Below are 17,780 nucleotides of genomic sequence, written 5' to 3' on the forward strand. Positions count from 1 at the left end.
CTTTCTCATCAGTGCAAATCTTGTACTCCCAACCCTAAATCCCAAACATATTGTGGATATTTTCTTTCTTTTTCTCCACAATAACAAGCCCATGATGGACCTTTTTTGGATATAAAACTTCAATCTCTACCTACACCTCACATGCAAACTGAGACAAGAAGCAAGACAATGAAGGCATTCTTGAAGGGAATACACAACCTGGAGATGATAGAAAACAAAAGGGAATTACTTCAAAGGAATGCCATTCCATATCTTATTGAATCCCAAAGAAAATTCTCCAAGCCTCCTTGTTCATATCATGTGCTGACTCTAAACTATATAATTCATCTGCTCACAGAAGGCACATCACATTAGAAACATCATGGCCAATTATTGATGGGTGTGGGTTGATAGCACATCTTGGAAATGACCCAAAGATTAGATTATGATGTTGTTTGAAGAATTTATCTTGAAAAGACTTGATTATTATATCTTGCTTATGATTCCCACATGAGTTCTACCTTGTTTCATGAAATGAAAGTTTGAAAGGAGATGAGATTGGAACATGGCATTTTTGTATGGTTGCTCAGATCATATGTGAGGGTGGGTCATCTCCTTAATGTTGACATGGTAACTAACAATAGCAGGGTTAGATGCACAAACACTGGTTGAGATTTCATGTCTTCTTCCATTGTTTGGTGGAAGTCTTCCAAGTAATCCAAGATGAAGGAAGGATGATGTTACAAGTTGGAGTTGGGTCCATCAACAATGAAAGATCTACTTTGCACCAAACAAGTACAATAAGACGACACTAATTGAAAAGAATTGTTAGTGTTCGATCCATGGAAGCACAGAGCGAGGATAAGGCTGCGTGCAATACAAAGGAGTAGAAGGAGAGCACTCCACCCAAAGCTTCTCATGACAGAATCCAACTCAACTACTGTGAATCCAAACCAAGATTGCACTACAACTTGAACAGAACCCGCTGGCCAAAAGCCACCAACCAAGCAGTCTATTCCAAAGCGATCACCACCACCACCTCCTCCTCCCTCTCCCTTCCGCAACAGCACATAAGATCACCTCTCTCTCTCTCTCTATCTCTGTGTGTGTGAAGGTGTCATTTGTTCTGCTTAGGTGATCTTGTTCTTGGCCGACACAGCCGTCATCGTCGTCGCCAAATGGCGGCCGGGTGGGTTAAGTCGCTGCACTGCAAGTCTAATGTTGTGGACGACGTCGTATACAACCGGACGCCGTCGTCTTCGTCTTCTGCTAGGAAGCCGCTGCTCTCCTCCGTCTCCTGCAGCAACACCTCTCACGCCATTAAGGACGTCTTCTTCTTTCCAAAGTACCTGGCCTCGTCGGCTTCGTCCTCGTCCTCGCTTCCGAAGAAACCCCGGCCTAAGGCGAGGCCCAAGTCCAAGCCTAAACCGACGTCCGCCCGCCCGCCCGCCTCGCCGGCGGCGGGACTCGTGGGGCCGGCCCACGCGGACCCATTCCCGACGCTGGCGGAGCTTCCCACCGGTCACTCGTCGCGGCGGGTGGTGGAGATCATCTTCAGCTCGAGCTGGTCCTCCTCCGGCGGCAGGCCCGCCGCGGCGTTCCCGGGCGAGATCGAGATGCTGTTCCGGGTCCACAACCCGGCGCGGACGGTGGCCCGGTTCGAGGAGCACCGCGCGGCGGTCCGTGCCCGGGCCGCCCGGTCTGACGACGCGCGATGCGCCGCCGACGGCAACGAGATGATGCGGTTCCACTGCGGCGTCGGCGGGGGGGTCGTCTACGATGCCGGGGTGGCGTGCAGCGCCGTGTGGTCGGCGGGGGGGAAGGTGGAGGGTGTCCGGACCTTCGCGGGGAGCGGCGGAGCGCACGCGAGCGGGGGCGGGGGGACCGGGCGGAGGGCGATGCTGGTGTGCCGCGTCATCGCTGGCCGGGTCAAAGCCGAGTTCAACACCGAATCGGAGGCCGAGTCGGTGACCCTGGAGAACGGGGAGCTTGTGGTATTTGATCTCAGGGCGGTGCTTCCTTGCTTCCTGATCATCTACAAGCTCTAAACTCAAATCCGTCGTAATCATTTTCGTCCTCTTGTTCTCTCTTCTATTCTTGTGGCGATTCTCTTAACTCGGGCTACTGACTCGGTGGTGAACAGTGTGTTTTTCATGGTGTAAAAGCTTCTCCTTTTTCTATCTGAAGGTATAGAATCACTTTTCATGGGTTGCTTTCTGTCTTCTTGTTCCTTGTATGTGCTGGTGTGACCGTCGTTCTTGTCTTTGATGTAAGCAGCTTGTCGTCTATTTGTTGGATTTGTTTGATGTGATTTAGAGCATTTGAAGTCGTATGTGCAAATGGTAGAAGTAGTGTTTTTGTCTTGCCATGGAAAGCCAGAGTCCCCAAGAAGGAAGGAATCCATGCATGTTCTTTGTATTCATATCATGTATGACTACATTATGCATCTCCATCTTGAAGAACAACTCGTAACAATGGCCTCAAATTTCAATGCAATAAACCTAATAGTTATTCCAAGTATCAGATTTATATCAGATCAAAACCTATAATACTCTTCTTGTTTACAATGAGTCGTCATATAGAGAATATGAAGTTACTGGATTGAAACAAACAGCATAGATGTTTGTAAAACACTTGAAAAGCATACTACTGATATTGGAAAGCAAGATCCAAAGAAAGATGTTCGCTTTGACTTCATTTTTGTTGTAGCTAATCAAAGAACATGAGGTCATAGCTTTCGATGCATCAACAGCAGGGCCTTCTGGCAACCAATTAAGAAGTCAAACAGTGGTCACATGAGAAAACAAAACTTAGGAAGCATCTGAATCCCAGGCATCTGATCTCCATTGGATTCATCCAATGAACAACAACCACCACCACCACCCCTGAGCTATTCTTCTTCTCTTTATTTCTAGTCCTTGGAACCCATAAATAAGTACCAGTTCATTTATATTTATGGTATTTATTGGGTGAGCATTTGGCCACACCAACCCACTTGTTTGCTATCAAGCACCCAAACCCTTCACTGCTGCAACAACTGATGACCCATTTAATACCTAGACTGCTCAGTCTTTTCATATGCAGGTGAGGGTACTTGAGTGGCCAAAATATTCCCTGTAGATTTGATGTAAACTCCCATCTGATGTGAGCTGGTGCTTATTGTCTTCAACATGAATGCAATATTTGAATTGGATTTCCTCTATCACTTGTACTGCCTTCTTTCCTCAACAATGCTGTGTTTTGTGTATCCTTCCCTCACATAACAGATGACACCATAAAAGACAATGCCGTGTTTGGGTATCCTTCATCACATAACAGATAACAACACCATAAAAGATATGGCTAGATATATCCACTGTTGCAGTTTGTCCACAACAAGAAGCATTTAAATCAGTATAATCATGTCTCCAGTCCAAAATCTAAAACACAACAGTCCTTTGCCCTTGAGAAATCATTACACTGCAGTGTTCATCATGTTTTCTGACCAGTTCAGCATCAATCTCATTGTTGTTATAATTCTCGGCAGCAAAAAAGAGACCATTATTGAGGCAAAACATAGTTTAGCACTGGTTTTCATATCACAACCTGAGTACACTAAATCTGCCTTTGGTTGATTTCACTCCCTCAAATTTATATCTGTTAATACTTTGGAAGAATACCAACCAAGTTTTGATCAGATATTTCCATCTCTCAACCCACATTCTTGTTCTCAAATGCCTAGTCGTAAAGTTAAACTCATACGAAAAAAGAAGGCAAGGCTGCAGTTTTAGAATGTGATGCCACCCACTATGGAGATGATACAACAAATTTTCACCCACATTTAACATGAGATTACATATGCTATGAGCTGCTGACCGGCATCCTGCAGGCTTAAGACGATCCTGAATCAAATAAAAGCTTCACGCAGGTGTGTGGGTAGCTTTAGTTCGGGCTCGAATTCACCAAGCGGTGAGAAGTAATAATCAACCATGTCTTTGGATACTTTCTCTAATGTTGGAGGATCCCACTGCATTATTCATAGATGGAAACTCTTCAGAAAACAACAAATGAAAATTTGAACCATCTGAAGCATCACTGGAAGTACCTTAGGAGCCAAATCCTTCTCAACTAGCCGTGCTCGAACACCCTGTACAAAACAGAGGTAGGTTAGGAAACCCTAGGAACAAACTTATCCTTCTAGCAGATCAATGATTCCAGTACCTCGCAGAAGTCATGAGAAACCGGCTTTGAGATCCCGTGAAGTGACATTCGATACTCTCGAACAAGGCATTCATCGAGAGTCTGAAATCTACCTTCGCGTATCTATCAAGTTGTCAGAGGAAGCATTGGTAAATAATTAATTACAGAGGAAGCAGCATTCAGTGAGGTTCTAGCAACTTACAGATTGCAGGGAAACCTTTAAACTCAATGGAGAAGCTTCTTTTAATTTTTTCAAAGCAGAAGCACACCAATCTTGATTTGATCTAGCTACCTCAACTTCCTGTGTATGATAAAGAACATTAAACAGGAAATATGGCATGAGAAGATTAAAAAAGTGCAAATATTATTCCTCTGATGCGAACAACAAGAAGGCTGTCACATTTGATCTCCACAAAGTTCAGCCCAATCGACAGTCTGAGTTGCTTGATAATGTTTCACCTTTATGAGAATAGTCTAAATGTACTAGATCCGTGAAAGTGATTATGTACAGCATGGTCGAACTGTCCGAATGTTTAATAGCATAAGAATAATTTGTCTGCTACACTATCGTTGAGTCAGATAAGAAATAGATAGTTGTACTAATTGACTGTTCTGTAAACACCCAAGAAAAGAAATTTCCATGCTCAACAAAATTAATGGAACAGAATCATTCACTATTGTCTGCTCAAATAAATAAGGTTAACATGAAATTCAGTTCATGGATGTAGCAGGTCTACATGACATGTTGCTTCAAATTGCAACTTTAAGTAAGGTTTTATATCTCCTCTAAATGTATAAAATGATCTAGAAAATATTAAGATAGTTCCACTTCATGTAAAAGTTACGTTGATTAAAATATCCTAATAGATACAGGAATTTAGCAATGCCTTGAAGGAATTATAAGATTACAGTTTGAAACTTTAAAAATATCAGAACAGGGCAGGGACGAGATTGCATTCTCCTAAAAGGTGAATGGTGAGTTACATGTCATATCAGTTTAACAAAGTTGTACTTAAGACCTAAGATCATGTTATCCCCCATCAGTTTTCATATATAAACTGGATCATGCTAACATAAGCAGGATGCCCACCACATGTACAAATTGATCAGATAAAAATTTGCACAGATCATTGGAAAAAGGGGAAGCTTACCAAAGCATCCAAAATTTCCTCAACAGTTTCATGGCCAAAGCATTTATCTATCACCTCCAGCCTGAACAAGGGAAACAAAGAAAAACAAGTTCAAATAAGGTACAGTGATATTAGCTTTAATATTGTAGATACAGATAATTTGCAAATGGACTGAGTATGGATGATCAGAGTAACTATTTATGTTCATTATTTTGTATAAATAAGAATGACTAATATAGAAAAACTAGAAATTACAAATAAAGCCTACTCAAGGAAAAATGTAAAGGTCCATATATTATAAATATCTTTATTTTATGTATGTACGTTGTGAATCACTCACAACTACATCATTGCAGCTATGAAATGTATCATGTACTCCCAGATTATGTGTTTATGAAAGAAACTTATGATTAGCAACTATTAATCTACATAATCACAGAGCATCATTAACAGAGTATTATTTATCTACATATTAAAAGGACTTGTGAAGAATTTCAAGCATGAGAACACCTGTGGACGATGCTAGTCTTATCTGGATAGACAAGATCGCCATATTGTGCTAGTGTAGAATCAATGACTGAAGGATCATCTGTGATCAACTTAGCAAGTCGTTCATCAATCCAATCAAGCCTCTACAAACAAAAAAGAAAATATATTGTAAGAAAACCAAAGGGAATGAGTACATAACTTTCGAAAATTGAGTAAAGGAACAACTGCTCTCAGTGAAAAATGTGTAGCAAGGCCAACTGCAAGCATATCTACACCATTGAGCCTCTCGCCAGTTAGGGCCAAGTATTCCCCTACAGAAAGATCATAACAAGAACTGTGTGAAAAGAGTTTGTCAACATAGCTGCTAAATAAAATCATATCAGATAACTAGAATCAGCTATACAATGATAACAAATAACAAAAGAATGTGAAAAAAACCCATGTGAAGATAATTAGCCAAAATAGAGACAAAATAATGTAATGGAGTGAAAAACAAACATAAACAATACTAAAAATGCATACTTTTGTCATTCAAACCCAATAAAATTCATCAAGATTCTTCTGTTACATAAGAAAAAACCCATGTGAACCTAGAAACTCATGCTTATGAGCTTAGTAGCTTGAAAGTTGAAACTAAACTCTTCTACAAACAAGACATTTGCACATAGAACTACTAGCAGCAAAGGATATGAACAGAAAACAATAAATTGTGTCAACTGTCAAGTACTAAATATTTCCACATTGAGCAAATTAAGACAAATTAAAAGTTGGTCATGCACCACAAGTGCAACTTTGTAAAAAAGTTGTACCTATATAACCAGTTAGACGTGATAAATAGAAGGAAGCACCAGCATCAGGATGGAAACCTATATGAACTTCTGGTGTTGCAAAGATCTGAAATTGTTCAGAAAAGTTGAAAGCATTTCAGAAATGTGTAAGTTAACAAGTAGACTCAACCAGAAATGATGTTACAAGGACAAGTATGTATAAATTCTTTTCATCTGTATAATACAAATTGTCAAATATATATTATATTTTCGGTAAGCGTAAAAATGATCATGCCCACAACCCATTGAAACTAACTTCAAGAAACATATATATTGGTATGTTTGTGTTCATTAAAGCTAATAAAAAAAACATAACTCAATGGTGGCAAAAGATTCATTTAGCAGACTTTAAATAGTTGAGACATTATGGATTTTTGTTTTCATTGTAAATCTAATAAAAAAAGAAAGACCAATGAGAAGGAAATAAAAATGAGGTGCTCGTAATCAGTTTAAGATCCAATTTCAGAAATGCTCTTATACATCTTTATATGTAACAAGCTAAAGACAGAGTACAATTGACAAACAAGAGAAAACAAATTTTATAAAGTCACTAAAATTAAAATTTTTTATCTGCTTAGCTTTTTCTTAAATAGTACTGTAATCAATGTGCAAAAAGTGACTAAAAGATAAGAACACCATATGAATTTGAACAATGATAAAGGAACTAAATTTCAATTAGCACATTCCACAATTAAAAGCAAAATATAAGCATGTCAAAGCATGCATACAAATGAACTTTTCGGTGTAAATGCATGGCAAAAGGCCATGCAATATTATAAAAATCCTTGCTTAATCTAAAACCAAAAGTTCACAATTTCTATAAACTAAAATAACATCACAAACCTTAACAACTAACTTACTAAAATAAACAGCTACAATAACCTATAATACAAAATAATAAGTTGTGAATTTCATATCATGGATACGGAACTCATACAGTCTTATCAGTTGCAATACGAAATGTCCCTGGAACTGAGACTCCTGCTCCGCCCCCCATGGTAACACCATCCAAAATTGCCACCTGCATGGGATGATTCAAGTACAAGTCATTTACAGAGCTGCTGAGAGCGAAAGGATTTGATTTGGAAAAGTACAATAAAAGCACTATGAAGTATAGAGGGGGTCGGAAAAAAACAAACTGTCACAAGAGAATGATATGAACACTTAAAATACCAGCACATTTACAGGAGTAATGTTATCATGAAAAAAGATTAGAAAAAAAGATTTTCAAATGGTGAAACTCTTGAAATTATGCAAGACAAGAAACCAACTATATCTTAAAGAATCTGCAAAACCTTCTTCAGGATCCAGAAGACCTAAGATTGCTTTAATATACTAGTAAAAGCAATAAAAATAAGTTTTCTAAGGAGATTTGGTAAGCATGCAACAGATTTACTACTTGGACAACATCTGGAATCACTGGAGTAAATGAAATGGCCATTATTTGAATTTCTTTACTCTTGGCTTAGGAATTTTATGATGTTCTCTACATCACCAATATTCCTAAGATAATTCTAACCTTCTCCCTCTTAGGTCAGCGCCAAGTTCTTCCAACAATGAGTCCAACCTTCCGCTGGGATAAATGAAATACCAATTTCACAAATTGGTCCAATTTTCTTCTTCAAGATTTCGAAAGAACTGAAGAACAGCCAAGTTTTCATTCTTCAACACAAAAAATGTATGGGAAATGGTATGATTACTACTCTATGCATCAAGCATACAATAAGTAGAACAATACAAAGACAATTTTGTTAAAGCTATATTGAATCAGCATATTACAAAGAGTGTAAACTTTATAAAGGTTATACTCACATGTGGCTTCAAATATGTGCCTAAAACATAGATGAATGTGTATAAGTTCCTGAAGAAGTCCTTGCAATCTTCCATTTTCCCTGCATGAGAAAACTAAAAGGTCATAAACATTCTAGTGACATCAATTTAAAATACAAGTTACAAAACAACAAATGTGGCCTGAGGCTCTTACCCATGTTTCCTTGTCTTAAAAAAAATCAGAACCATGAAGCAAATTTGACTTATTGTGGAAACAATTAGAAGGAACTGAACATCCACATGATGCCATAATCAATATCATAAAGAAATAAGTCAAGCTAGTCAGGTTTTGATTTCAACTGATTGTTTCTCTTCAGAACTAATACATACATGTGCTCACCACAAGAACCTAAGGCATTAGAAAGAATACTTCTCTTATTGTAACACAAACTTCTCTAGCCTTATGCTCCACATAAGAGGCTGATTGATTAATTATAATTTATGATCTGTCCCGACAGAATCATAATCGATCAGCAAATGTTTGATTGAAGTATCACTTGTGATATCTCACAAGGTTGTAGAGAAGGTAGCATGCTTGTCTTTCCATCTCTTTTCCTTTCTCCTACACGAAGTAGGGAAAGTAAATCTTATCCTCCCACTATATTCTTCTAGCGTCTCTCTCTATGTTTGAAGGTAATAAATTCTGCCTTTAATATGATCTTTTATGACCTTGATTTCCTCATGAGAAGCCCAAGGAACCCAAAAGCACTTATAACAGACTATTCAGTATTAATATTCTTCAACAAATGATACACCAATATTTAAATAATAGATAAAAAAAATTCAGAGCTTATCTTGGAGCAACATTCAACTTAAGCTTTCCAAAGTGAAGTACAGAACCAAAATACTATTCGACGGAGACCTCTTCATAAGAAGACCGAATTGCTTATCCTGATAACGTTACAGACTCACAATAAAAGATAAGAAGATCGAGACCTTCCCATCAGGTGCATCATTTTGGCATTCGTACAAATGGTCTATTCTTTCTTTCATTTTGTTTTCACTTTGATAACATGCCACAATGCCAACCATCCAGCATGCAAAGTAAAGTAGTAAACTAAATGCTTATAGGGCATATCATGAACGTTCTTACATAATCTAACAAAGAGTGTACCTTCATTAAGCAACCGATGAAGGGCAACAACATCCCCACCAGCACAAAATGCTCTGCCACTGCCCTTCAGAAGATCAAGACCACATTTAAGCTTCATATTTCACGATAAATGTAATGGTTCCCAAAATAAGCAAGAGCTTACCTTCATCATGACAAACCCAATATCAGGATTATCCTCCCAAGTTTCATAAAACTTCTTCAACCGAACTGCCTATAGAAGACCACAATACCTGAGTTCACTCTTGGTCAAGCAAAAGTTCGAACACCGCAACTACATCAAGAAAGCATACCATATTGGTCGTGAGAGCATTAAGAGCAGAGGGCCGGTTAAGAATCGCGGCGCGGGCGCTCGCCTTGCCCTCTACAAGCACCTAAGTCCAGCGGAGAGCAAGAAAAGATGAGAAAAGAATAGTGAGATGAGAAGGAACGAGGAATGGTGGTGGCCTCACCTCCTTCTGTGGTTGGTCATCATGGGCGGACAACGGGCGCGTCGTCGTCGAGAAGGATGAAAGGGCGCAGCGGATATCGGGGAGGGACCGCCGGCCCGACGCGAGGCCTCTGAACTTGTGCATCTCCGAGCGCCCCAATGGCCGATGTCCGTCGAGTAGGGTTGCAGAAGAGGACGGGATCTGTCATATATATATATATATATATATATACATATATATATATATATATATATATATATATATATACATATATATATATATACATATATATATATATACATATATATACATATATATATATACATATATATATATATATGTATATATATATATGTATATGTATATATATACACATATATATATACATATATACATATATATACACATATATATATATACATATATATATATATGTATGTATATATATATATGTATAATGCATTAATAACAATATTTTTATATGATTATTCTGTATGCAAACCGTGTACACTTGTTGTATAAATCTGTGAAGAGTTTGTTATGTGCAAACGGTAATTGATGGTGCATAGAGGTCATGTAGGTGTAGTGATTCGTTCTTCTTCATCGCTTATGTGGGTGGATAAGCATCAAGAACTGGCGATGTGCGCTCCCGCTTGATTCGCACAACCTGCCATAAGTGCACTCCCCGACGATCCCTCTGCGCTCGTTGCGATGATGGAGTGCTCTCGTAGGCTCGGGATGTTGGTTAAAGCCCAGTGCATCCTGGACCAGATGATATGACTTCGATCTTTGCCGTCAAATGGGACATATAGCTCGATGCTGCGTGTTCTCGGAGGGTCTGGATCTCTTCTTTCTATTGGCTTTAGCAGGTATTTTTAACTCTTTACCGGGTTGTAATCTATTGATGGCTTGTTTGATCTCGAATGGGCACTAGGATCAGGCATATGACCTGTTTGTTATAATGGTTAGCACAGCACTTCATGCGTGTATTGGTATTGTCCAAGGGAGGACCCAGTATTGAGGTCGAACGCGTTTGCAGAGTCGTTTTTGCAGGATCGGGATATTGGTTGAGGCCCAACACGTTCTGGACCAGATGATAAAACTTCGATCTGGCCATTAAATGGAACATGCAGCTCTATGCTGCGTGTACACTTTTCCGAAGTGATGTTATCGGAGGCTCTGGATCTCTTCTTCTTTCTAATGGATGGGGTTGGTAATTTACCATATTTATCATGTTGTAATCTACTGATAGTTGGTTTAATGTTGAAGGGACACTTGGATCAGGCATATTACCTGTTTGATATAATGGTAAGCACAAGATTGGCTCCACTCCACGTAGGTTAATATTAGTATTTGGAAAGGAGGTCGGATCATCGAGGCCAAACATGTTGCAGAGTTATGGAGCCTTATGGTCTTCTATTGGATCATGTGATTCTGCCTAATTTTGGGTATTCTAGGGAACGAAAGTTGGAGTTGGCTCTGAATGATCAAACAATGAAAGGAAATACCTCTTCTGAGCTTGATGCCTTTGCCTAGGGTATCCTGACATATGACTTTGCTGAAATTGGCTATGTTGATTCAGCAGGAGATTCATGGAATTGAACGATTGGGACCAATTTGGAGACCACTGTGGTGGCATTTTTACAGTAGAATGATCAGTTGGTACTATTGTGCTTTAGAGCTTCCTGATATGTTGCTTAAGGATGGTTTAGCCTCTAATGGGCAAGAACCACATCTTCGTTTTCCTTTCTTCAGTAATCTTCTCATCCTTTTCCTATAGTTTGTTTACACATTATTTGACCGCATACAGAATTCATGCCCGTCAACTTACACATGTGAAGTTATATAGGTGCTAAATTGGATGATCCTGTTCATACGGAATATGGCCTTTTTAAAAAAAAATAAACCGCCCAGGATTTAACTCGTGAAAAGTTCTTCTGTTAGGGATCACTAGTATTTGTTATCCCGAACATGTTCCCAGAATTAATCGTTGCATTGCCAGATTATGTATCATTATAGTTGCTTTAGTTTTTGATGAATTAAGTTGCAAAATGATCGTTCTGTCAAATTACCTCTTTTTCTTCTAAAATCATCTTATAAGAAAACCAGGGTCATAGAGTTACAAAACTTACTCAAGAATTATGATATAGAAGCAGCTGGAAAATTAGTTGATTTAGTTGATTACTTTTATTTCTTGGAAGATACACAAGAGTTAGTTTTTCAGTGATTAGTAATTTGCATTTAATTTTTATCCTTTTTTAAAGTGTTCTTACAAGTTGAGATAACTGAGCCTCTATGCTGAAATTTCATATCTGAATGGTATAGAAGTGGTAATTGAACACAATGACCATATGCAAGTGTGGACTTTAAAGAAGTATGTAGTTCACACAAATGACAGTTATACTGGAACTTAATGCAACATTTGAGGTTAACCATGCACTTGGACAATTTCTAGATCATGTGCTGCATGTTATCACCAACCAAGAAGACTTTACTTCTGGGGTTTAATAGGTTATTATTTGGTCGATAAATAAGGAAAGTGGATTATCCTATCAATGTTAATCATCATCTACGTTATGGAGTGGGTTTCATGTGGAGTTCAACGGAAGATGAATGGTGATCTGACATGGAAAGCGAGTTTAAAAGGAGAAACTTATCAAAGCACACTGAAGCTGACTTCCGTGGTCGCATTCAGAAAACTTCATTTTTGTCTGGTGAGGATGTTTTTCCCTCTACTTTGTGTTATAGCTGCTATAGAATTGCTGTAGTATCTGATTACCAGTAGTACATGTACATTAAAGAATAGTACTTGGATATATGTACCTACAGAATATTTCTCTCTCAGTTGCCATTTTTGCTCATTATCGTTCATATATAGCTTAAGGTGTTTCTTTTGTCGTTTTTTTTTGTCTAGATCATCCTTTGTGGATGTTTGAGCTGTCTGCATCAACTATACTCATTCACAATTCAATATTTGTGATTAGTCTCATGATTTATATTGTGATTGCTTTATATAAACTTGTACGAGTATGATTAAGAAACATCAAATTCCATCAAATGGTTCAAAGAAAGGCCCATGTGCTTCAGCCTTTCTAATTTTGTGATAAAGTAGCAGTTGACTGCAGAATCACCATGCACAAGTTCTAAACAAACACATATGCTTTCTCCGGCCTTCATTTAGTGGCATAGATATAAATCTGTCACCTTTTTTTGTCAATTTAAAGGAATCAACAGCTTTAAAAGGAATGTGTCTTCCACCTGTATCAGGACATGGCAGGTGGGTCTTGTATGTACCCTTTGTGAATGTTGGCATTTAAGTTGGAACTAATGTTTGCGTAAGCATCAAATGTACTGGTTTATCATTGAGACCGGTGCAAAAGAACTGTAGGTATGTCATCCTATATGTCCAAAGTGCTGCACTTCTTATGGGTTTCAAGACCTTTAAAACTTGCTTTTCTTATGAATGTTGATGCCTCGTGTCTTGTGGCAAGGTCCCTTCATAGCTCATGTCGCCATCTATGTGCACATACGCATCTGTCAGCAATCCTGACAGGAGTGTGTGCACATCACAGTTCATATATGCATTAGTAATGTAGACCTAATAGCTACAGATTGTTTCTGTTGTTAAAAACATGACTTTGATCATATCGCATCCATGTGGGCTTAGCTCTTAGATGAAATGATAGAGATCTGTATTTTATTTGTTTTCTTGCATCTGTATGAACTGCACTTATATCTTCTATAGATTTTTCACAGAAGTACGTAATTAAATATTTAGAGCACACTCATATTAGTGATGTTAATTTTCTCGTTCTCCGTTGTCTCATGTTTTTCTTCATGCATTTTATGTCATGCTTTGTCATGTTGACGTCTCATTTCCACTTCCTTCCATCCAATCAACCACAATGACGTCGGCTGACATACTTATCAAGTTTGATTTAGGATTAGACAAGAAAATTTGATGAGTGCCAGCATCTATGTTTGTCTTATGAGTTTGATCGAGAGCCAAAATTAATCTTGCAACAACCACTTGATGTAAAGAGGATTAATAAGTGAATCCATGGCTTATTTTGATTGGCTTAATTAAGCTCTTGTTTTTTACTTGCCCTTTCTTCTCTTTATCTTGGGTTGATTCTAAACATTATCAACATATGCTTTCCTCACCTTCATCGAACAATGCGATTAGTATCTTAAAAGTTTCTTCACTCTTTTCCGCATTCTTGTCTCGGTTGCATCTGAAATCATAAACATCATCATATGTGCTGAATCAGAAGCCACTGAGACCTATTCCTATTGTTAGACAAAGCCAACTTGACATGTTCATCAGGGCCCTTCACCTACTCTCGTCTTGATGACAAGTTGTGACCAAATATGAATGACCCACCGTGCATCATATGTTGCAGTCAATCAGCAGAAACTTCACCCATTTTTGTTGATCTGCCGCTGGCTATGCTTTGTTTGCAAGTGGGTTTAGGATTTAGGGCACTGCAAGTGGGTCGCCAGAGACTTCTTTTGCTTTATTTTACTCTCATCAGTTTCCATGTACGGCACTGCACGGTACGTCGATGGGATAAGATGTCTTTTTCGTGCTATTTCTTTGATGAAATTGTCGTCCTCGTGGTTCACACTAGGAGCTTGAAACTGTGGCTGCTTGCTAAAACAAATCCCCCATTGCCAATTTTCGTTTGTCTGGATTTTTTTTTTTTTTTTGTTGAAGAGATTTGTGCTCTTACATCTTTGTCATTTGTTCATCCAAATAATCGTGTGCCTTTTACTTAAAAGAGAGACATGCCCTGTGCAGCCCTGTTCGTCTCCTGGATGTGGTGGACAATATCGGAATCTCGACTCAAGTGGGGACGCGAAGCGGCCGTTCTTATGCGGGTTGCAGCGGCACAAAAGTCTATGGTGGTGTATCGTCACATTCTCTGTCCCCGTACGGCAAAGCACGGCATTGGTAAGTCTTCTTCCCTTGCTTTTGACGCTTAAGCTTTAAACCATGATTCTGTGCATAGGAATGATATACTAGTCACTAGCCAGTTGTCACTATTTATCATTACTTTTCTCATTATAATAATAGGCAGAAACTACTTGGCCTAATCTTTAAGTAAGGATTAAGATGTTCTACCTGTCAAACAAAACTATTTTAAACTTAATCAGATTACTTTGACCAAGATCATCTAAATAGAAACAACCAATTCATAGGGAGATGTGTAGCTTTGAGTAACCATCTCTTGGTCAAGTCAATCCCATTACAAATAACAAATACATGGATGACAAAGGGATATAATAGATTGATGAGTTTTGGTTTAAATTTCTGCTGAATTCGGATGAAGCATGTCTGAAATAAAAAAAAGTAAACTTCATTCAGATCTCAAATTACATGCAGATTTAGGTGATGAGGGATGCTAGTGTAGATTTAATTGCATGCTTCTGAAGGGACTCTCTCCTCATGATGCCTGATCAATGCCAGTGTGTGACTCGCCTGTCTCGATCGAGATAAGGTTCAGGGAAACGAGACCTTCTATTGGCCAGAAGAGTATTTATTGTTTTTTCTTTTTTAGCTGAATCCTGTCCTGATGAAGACAGGCGAATCACAGCCACAGCACGAATGGCCGGTCGATGTCGCCGTGGCGATCATTAGATGTGCTTTATTTTATTTAAAGTAGAAGATACGGTACTTTAAAGGAGCCACTCACAATCTGTTGATCGTTAATGGGGGAGGCATTACCTGCTACATATGAGGTTTTAGGCTCTTCTCCGCCCCCATTCACCACCATAAATTTCCACTCGAAATGGACAGGATTTAGGGACAGATCCAGAAACAAATAATTCCGCGTTTTTAGTCCATATAAGACCTTGTCAAGCCTTTTTAGTCAATCTGTTTTTCCCCTCATTTTAATTTTCTACATTGGAAAAGTATACCTTGTTAGTATCGAATATTTCCTGATCGATCGAGTCATCAGTCGAATCTTTGAACCCTAATCGGTTGATCAACTTACTAAGATAAAAAACAATAGAAATAGGAAGAGAATTAGAGATTTAGATGGGTGTAATGTCTTATTTTCCTCATGTCACATATGATATCATAACCAAGGTTAAGTGTAATCATGTCCGTTGAAGTGTAAGCGGTTGTTAATACCGACGAGCCCTATATTTAACTTAATAACATCGACTGCTGTTGGCACGACTCTACGCCAACGGAAGAGCCACCCGACTCATCCCTCGTCTACTTAATGCTCTGCTTCACTACCCCCAGCCTCCTCTTCGCCTTTCCACTCTCGACTCATCTTCTCTCTTCTACCTCCTCTTTGCCATCTTTCTCTGTGTACCAACAGCAGAAAGAGTTTGGCTGCGTTGTTTCTCATCCGAGCCACCGTCTCCTTGTTTGTTTGATGCTCCTCTTCCCGCTATTTGACCCCTCTTCCTACTGGTACTGTACTTTTAGTTATGAAGAGGTTTAGAGGATTCAAGTTGGGGCGGCGACTAGTGGGAGTCTGGCGATGGGTCGTCCGCCGCCGCCGCCCCAAACACTACCTCCGCCTCGACACCCCCTCAAAATCCAACCTTTCGAAGACTTCGACGATGACGACGAAGATCTTCGACTGGGGCCGCCACATAGCCGGCCGCTTCTGCCGACGACCGCACTGCAGGATCGGTGCCCGAACCTCCGCCGACGACCGGAAATTGAGTGCGGGAGCGCCGCTAATAGAAATGGAAGGGGAGGGCCGGCGGGGGTGGACGCCGCCGCCGAAAGGACACCTGGCGGTGTACGTGGGAGGAGAGAAGGAGGGCGGGCCGCCGCGGAGGTACATGGTGCCGGTCATCTACTTCAACCACCCTCTGTTCGGCGAGCTACTGCGGGAGGCAGAGGAGGAGTTCGGGTTCCACCACCCCGGTGGCATCACCATCCCCTGCCCCGCTGCCAAGTTCGAGCGAGTCCGGTCGCGGATCGCCGCTGGCAGCGAGAGGCTCCGCTGCAAGCGCGCCTCTTCCCTTCTCTCCTCCTGATGCGAATCCACCTACCCCCCCTTTTCCGTACAAACCCCTGTTTTATTTTCTTGAAGCCTCTGTTTTGTACGTAGTTTAACTTAAATAATAGTTTCTTTTTCTTGATTTTTTTTTCAGTTCATTTAATTTCTTTTAATGAGAATTTTAATTTACATGGATGATCTTATTTAATAGGAACATCCAACGAACCATAGTGTATACACACACTATGGTTAGTCGTGTGGTGTCTTCCTTTCCAATGTTTCTTGGTGGTTAGACTTTCTACGGGTGATGACAATGTAAATGGAGCCCAACTAGTTTGGCACGAGGCCAAAAAACTAAAGCTTACAAGACTTGGAAGCTTGAATTTTCCTACGAACATGACAAGTTGAACCCTCTGGTCCCTCCACAAATGCGACCTCTTCACATCGTTCTGGTTCATTCGGTGGTTGGTTCCCCAACCCGTCGCCTTCCACCGTCGCCCATCTTCAACCCAGACACAGATATTGTTCTTCCCCCCCCCTCCCCCCCCCCGTCTCCTTATTTTGTCCTCTCTTCTTCTTCGTGTCAATTGGCCATTGGCTATTCCTTTTCTTCTGTGAAACGAGATGGGCAATATTTATTGACTCCATGAATTGGACGCATCCGGTCCACTGGATTTGTCATACGGCTCCTGATTCTTCTCCAGACCTGAGGTCATCATCTATCGTGCTTCATTCGCGTTCGATGCACATGGCCTCAAAACTCTAGAAGATGTGCCTTTGTAGATAGAGACATCAACTGCCTAGGGCAGTGTAGCACGGTCGAGAGTTCCTTC

The 17,780-nt window shown here is 39.8% G+C and overlaps 3 protein-coding genes across 3 annotated transcripts; 2 read left to right on the top strand and 1 right to left on the bottom strand.

Moving 5' to 3' along the window:
- The first annotated feature begins 717 nt into the window (after nt 1-717).
- On the top strand, nt 718-2,184 carry LOC135672644 (uncharacterized). Its single transcript, XM_065181140.1, has one exon. It carries the CDS (start codon nt 1,158-1,160, stop codon nt 2,025-2,027), a length of 870 nt encoding a protein of 289 aa, XP_065037212.1. The 5' UTR covers nt 718-1,157; the 3' UTR covers nt 2,028-2,184.
- Nucleotides 2,185-3,519: 1,335 nt separating this feature from the next.
- LOC135670850 (small ribosomal subunit protein mS47-like) lies at nt 3,520-10,170 on the bottom strand. Its single transcript, XM_065178681.1, has 14 exons — nt 9,998-10,170; nt 9,839-9,919; nt 9,691-9,759; nt 9,549-9,612; nt 8,417-8,496; nt 7,542-7,625; nt 6,587-6,671; nt 6,003-6,088; nt 5,799-5,920; nt 5,310-5,370; nt 4,361-4,459; nt 4,180-4,281; nt 4,064-4,105; nt 3,520-3,985 (listed from the first exon to the last, which is right to left on the bottom strand). Exons 1-14 carry the CDS (start codon nt 10,118-10,120, stop codon nt 3,866-3,868), a joined length of 1,218 nt encoding a protein of 405 aa, XP_065034753.1. The 5' UTR covers nt 10,121-10,170; the 3' UTR covers nt 3,520-3,865.
- A 5,981-nt stretch (nt 10,171-16,151) lies between these two features.
- LOC103982612 (auxin-responsive protein SAUR36) lies at nt 16,152-17,089 on the top strand. The gene has a single exon (XM_009399594.3). The coding sequence runs from the start codon at nt 16,424-16,426 to the stop codon at nt 16,982-16,984; it is 561 nt and encodes a 186-aa protein (XP_009397869.2). The 5' UTR covers nt 16,152-16,423; the 3' UTR covers nt 16,985-17,089.
- The last annotated feature ends 691 nt before the right edge of the window (nt 17,090-17,780 follow it).

This window comes from Musa acuminata, chromosome BXJ1-4 (assembly GCF_036884655.1).
Source record: "Musa acuminata AAA Group cultivar baxijiao chromosome BXJ1-4, Cavendish_Baxijiao_AAA, whole genome shotgun sequence".
NCBI lineage: Eukaryota > Viridiplantae > Streptophyta > Magnoliopsida > Zingiberales > Musaceae > Musa > Musa acuminata.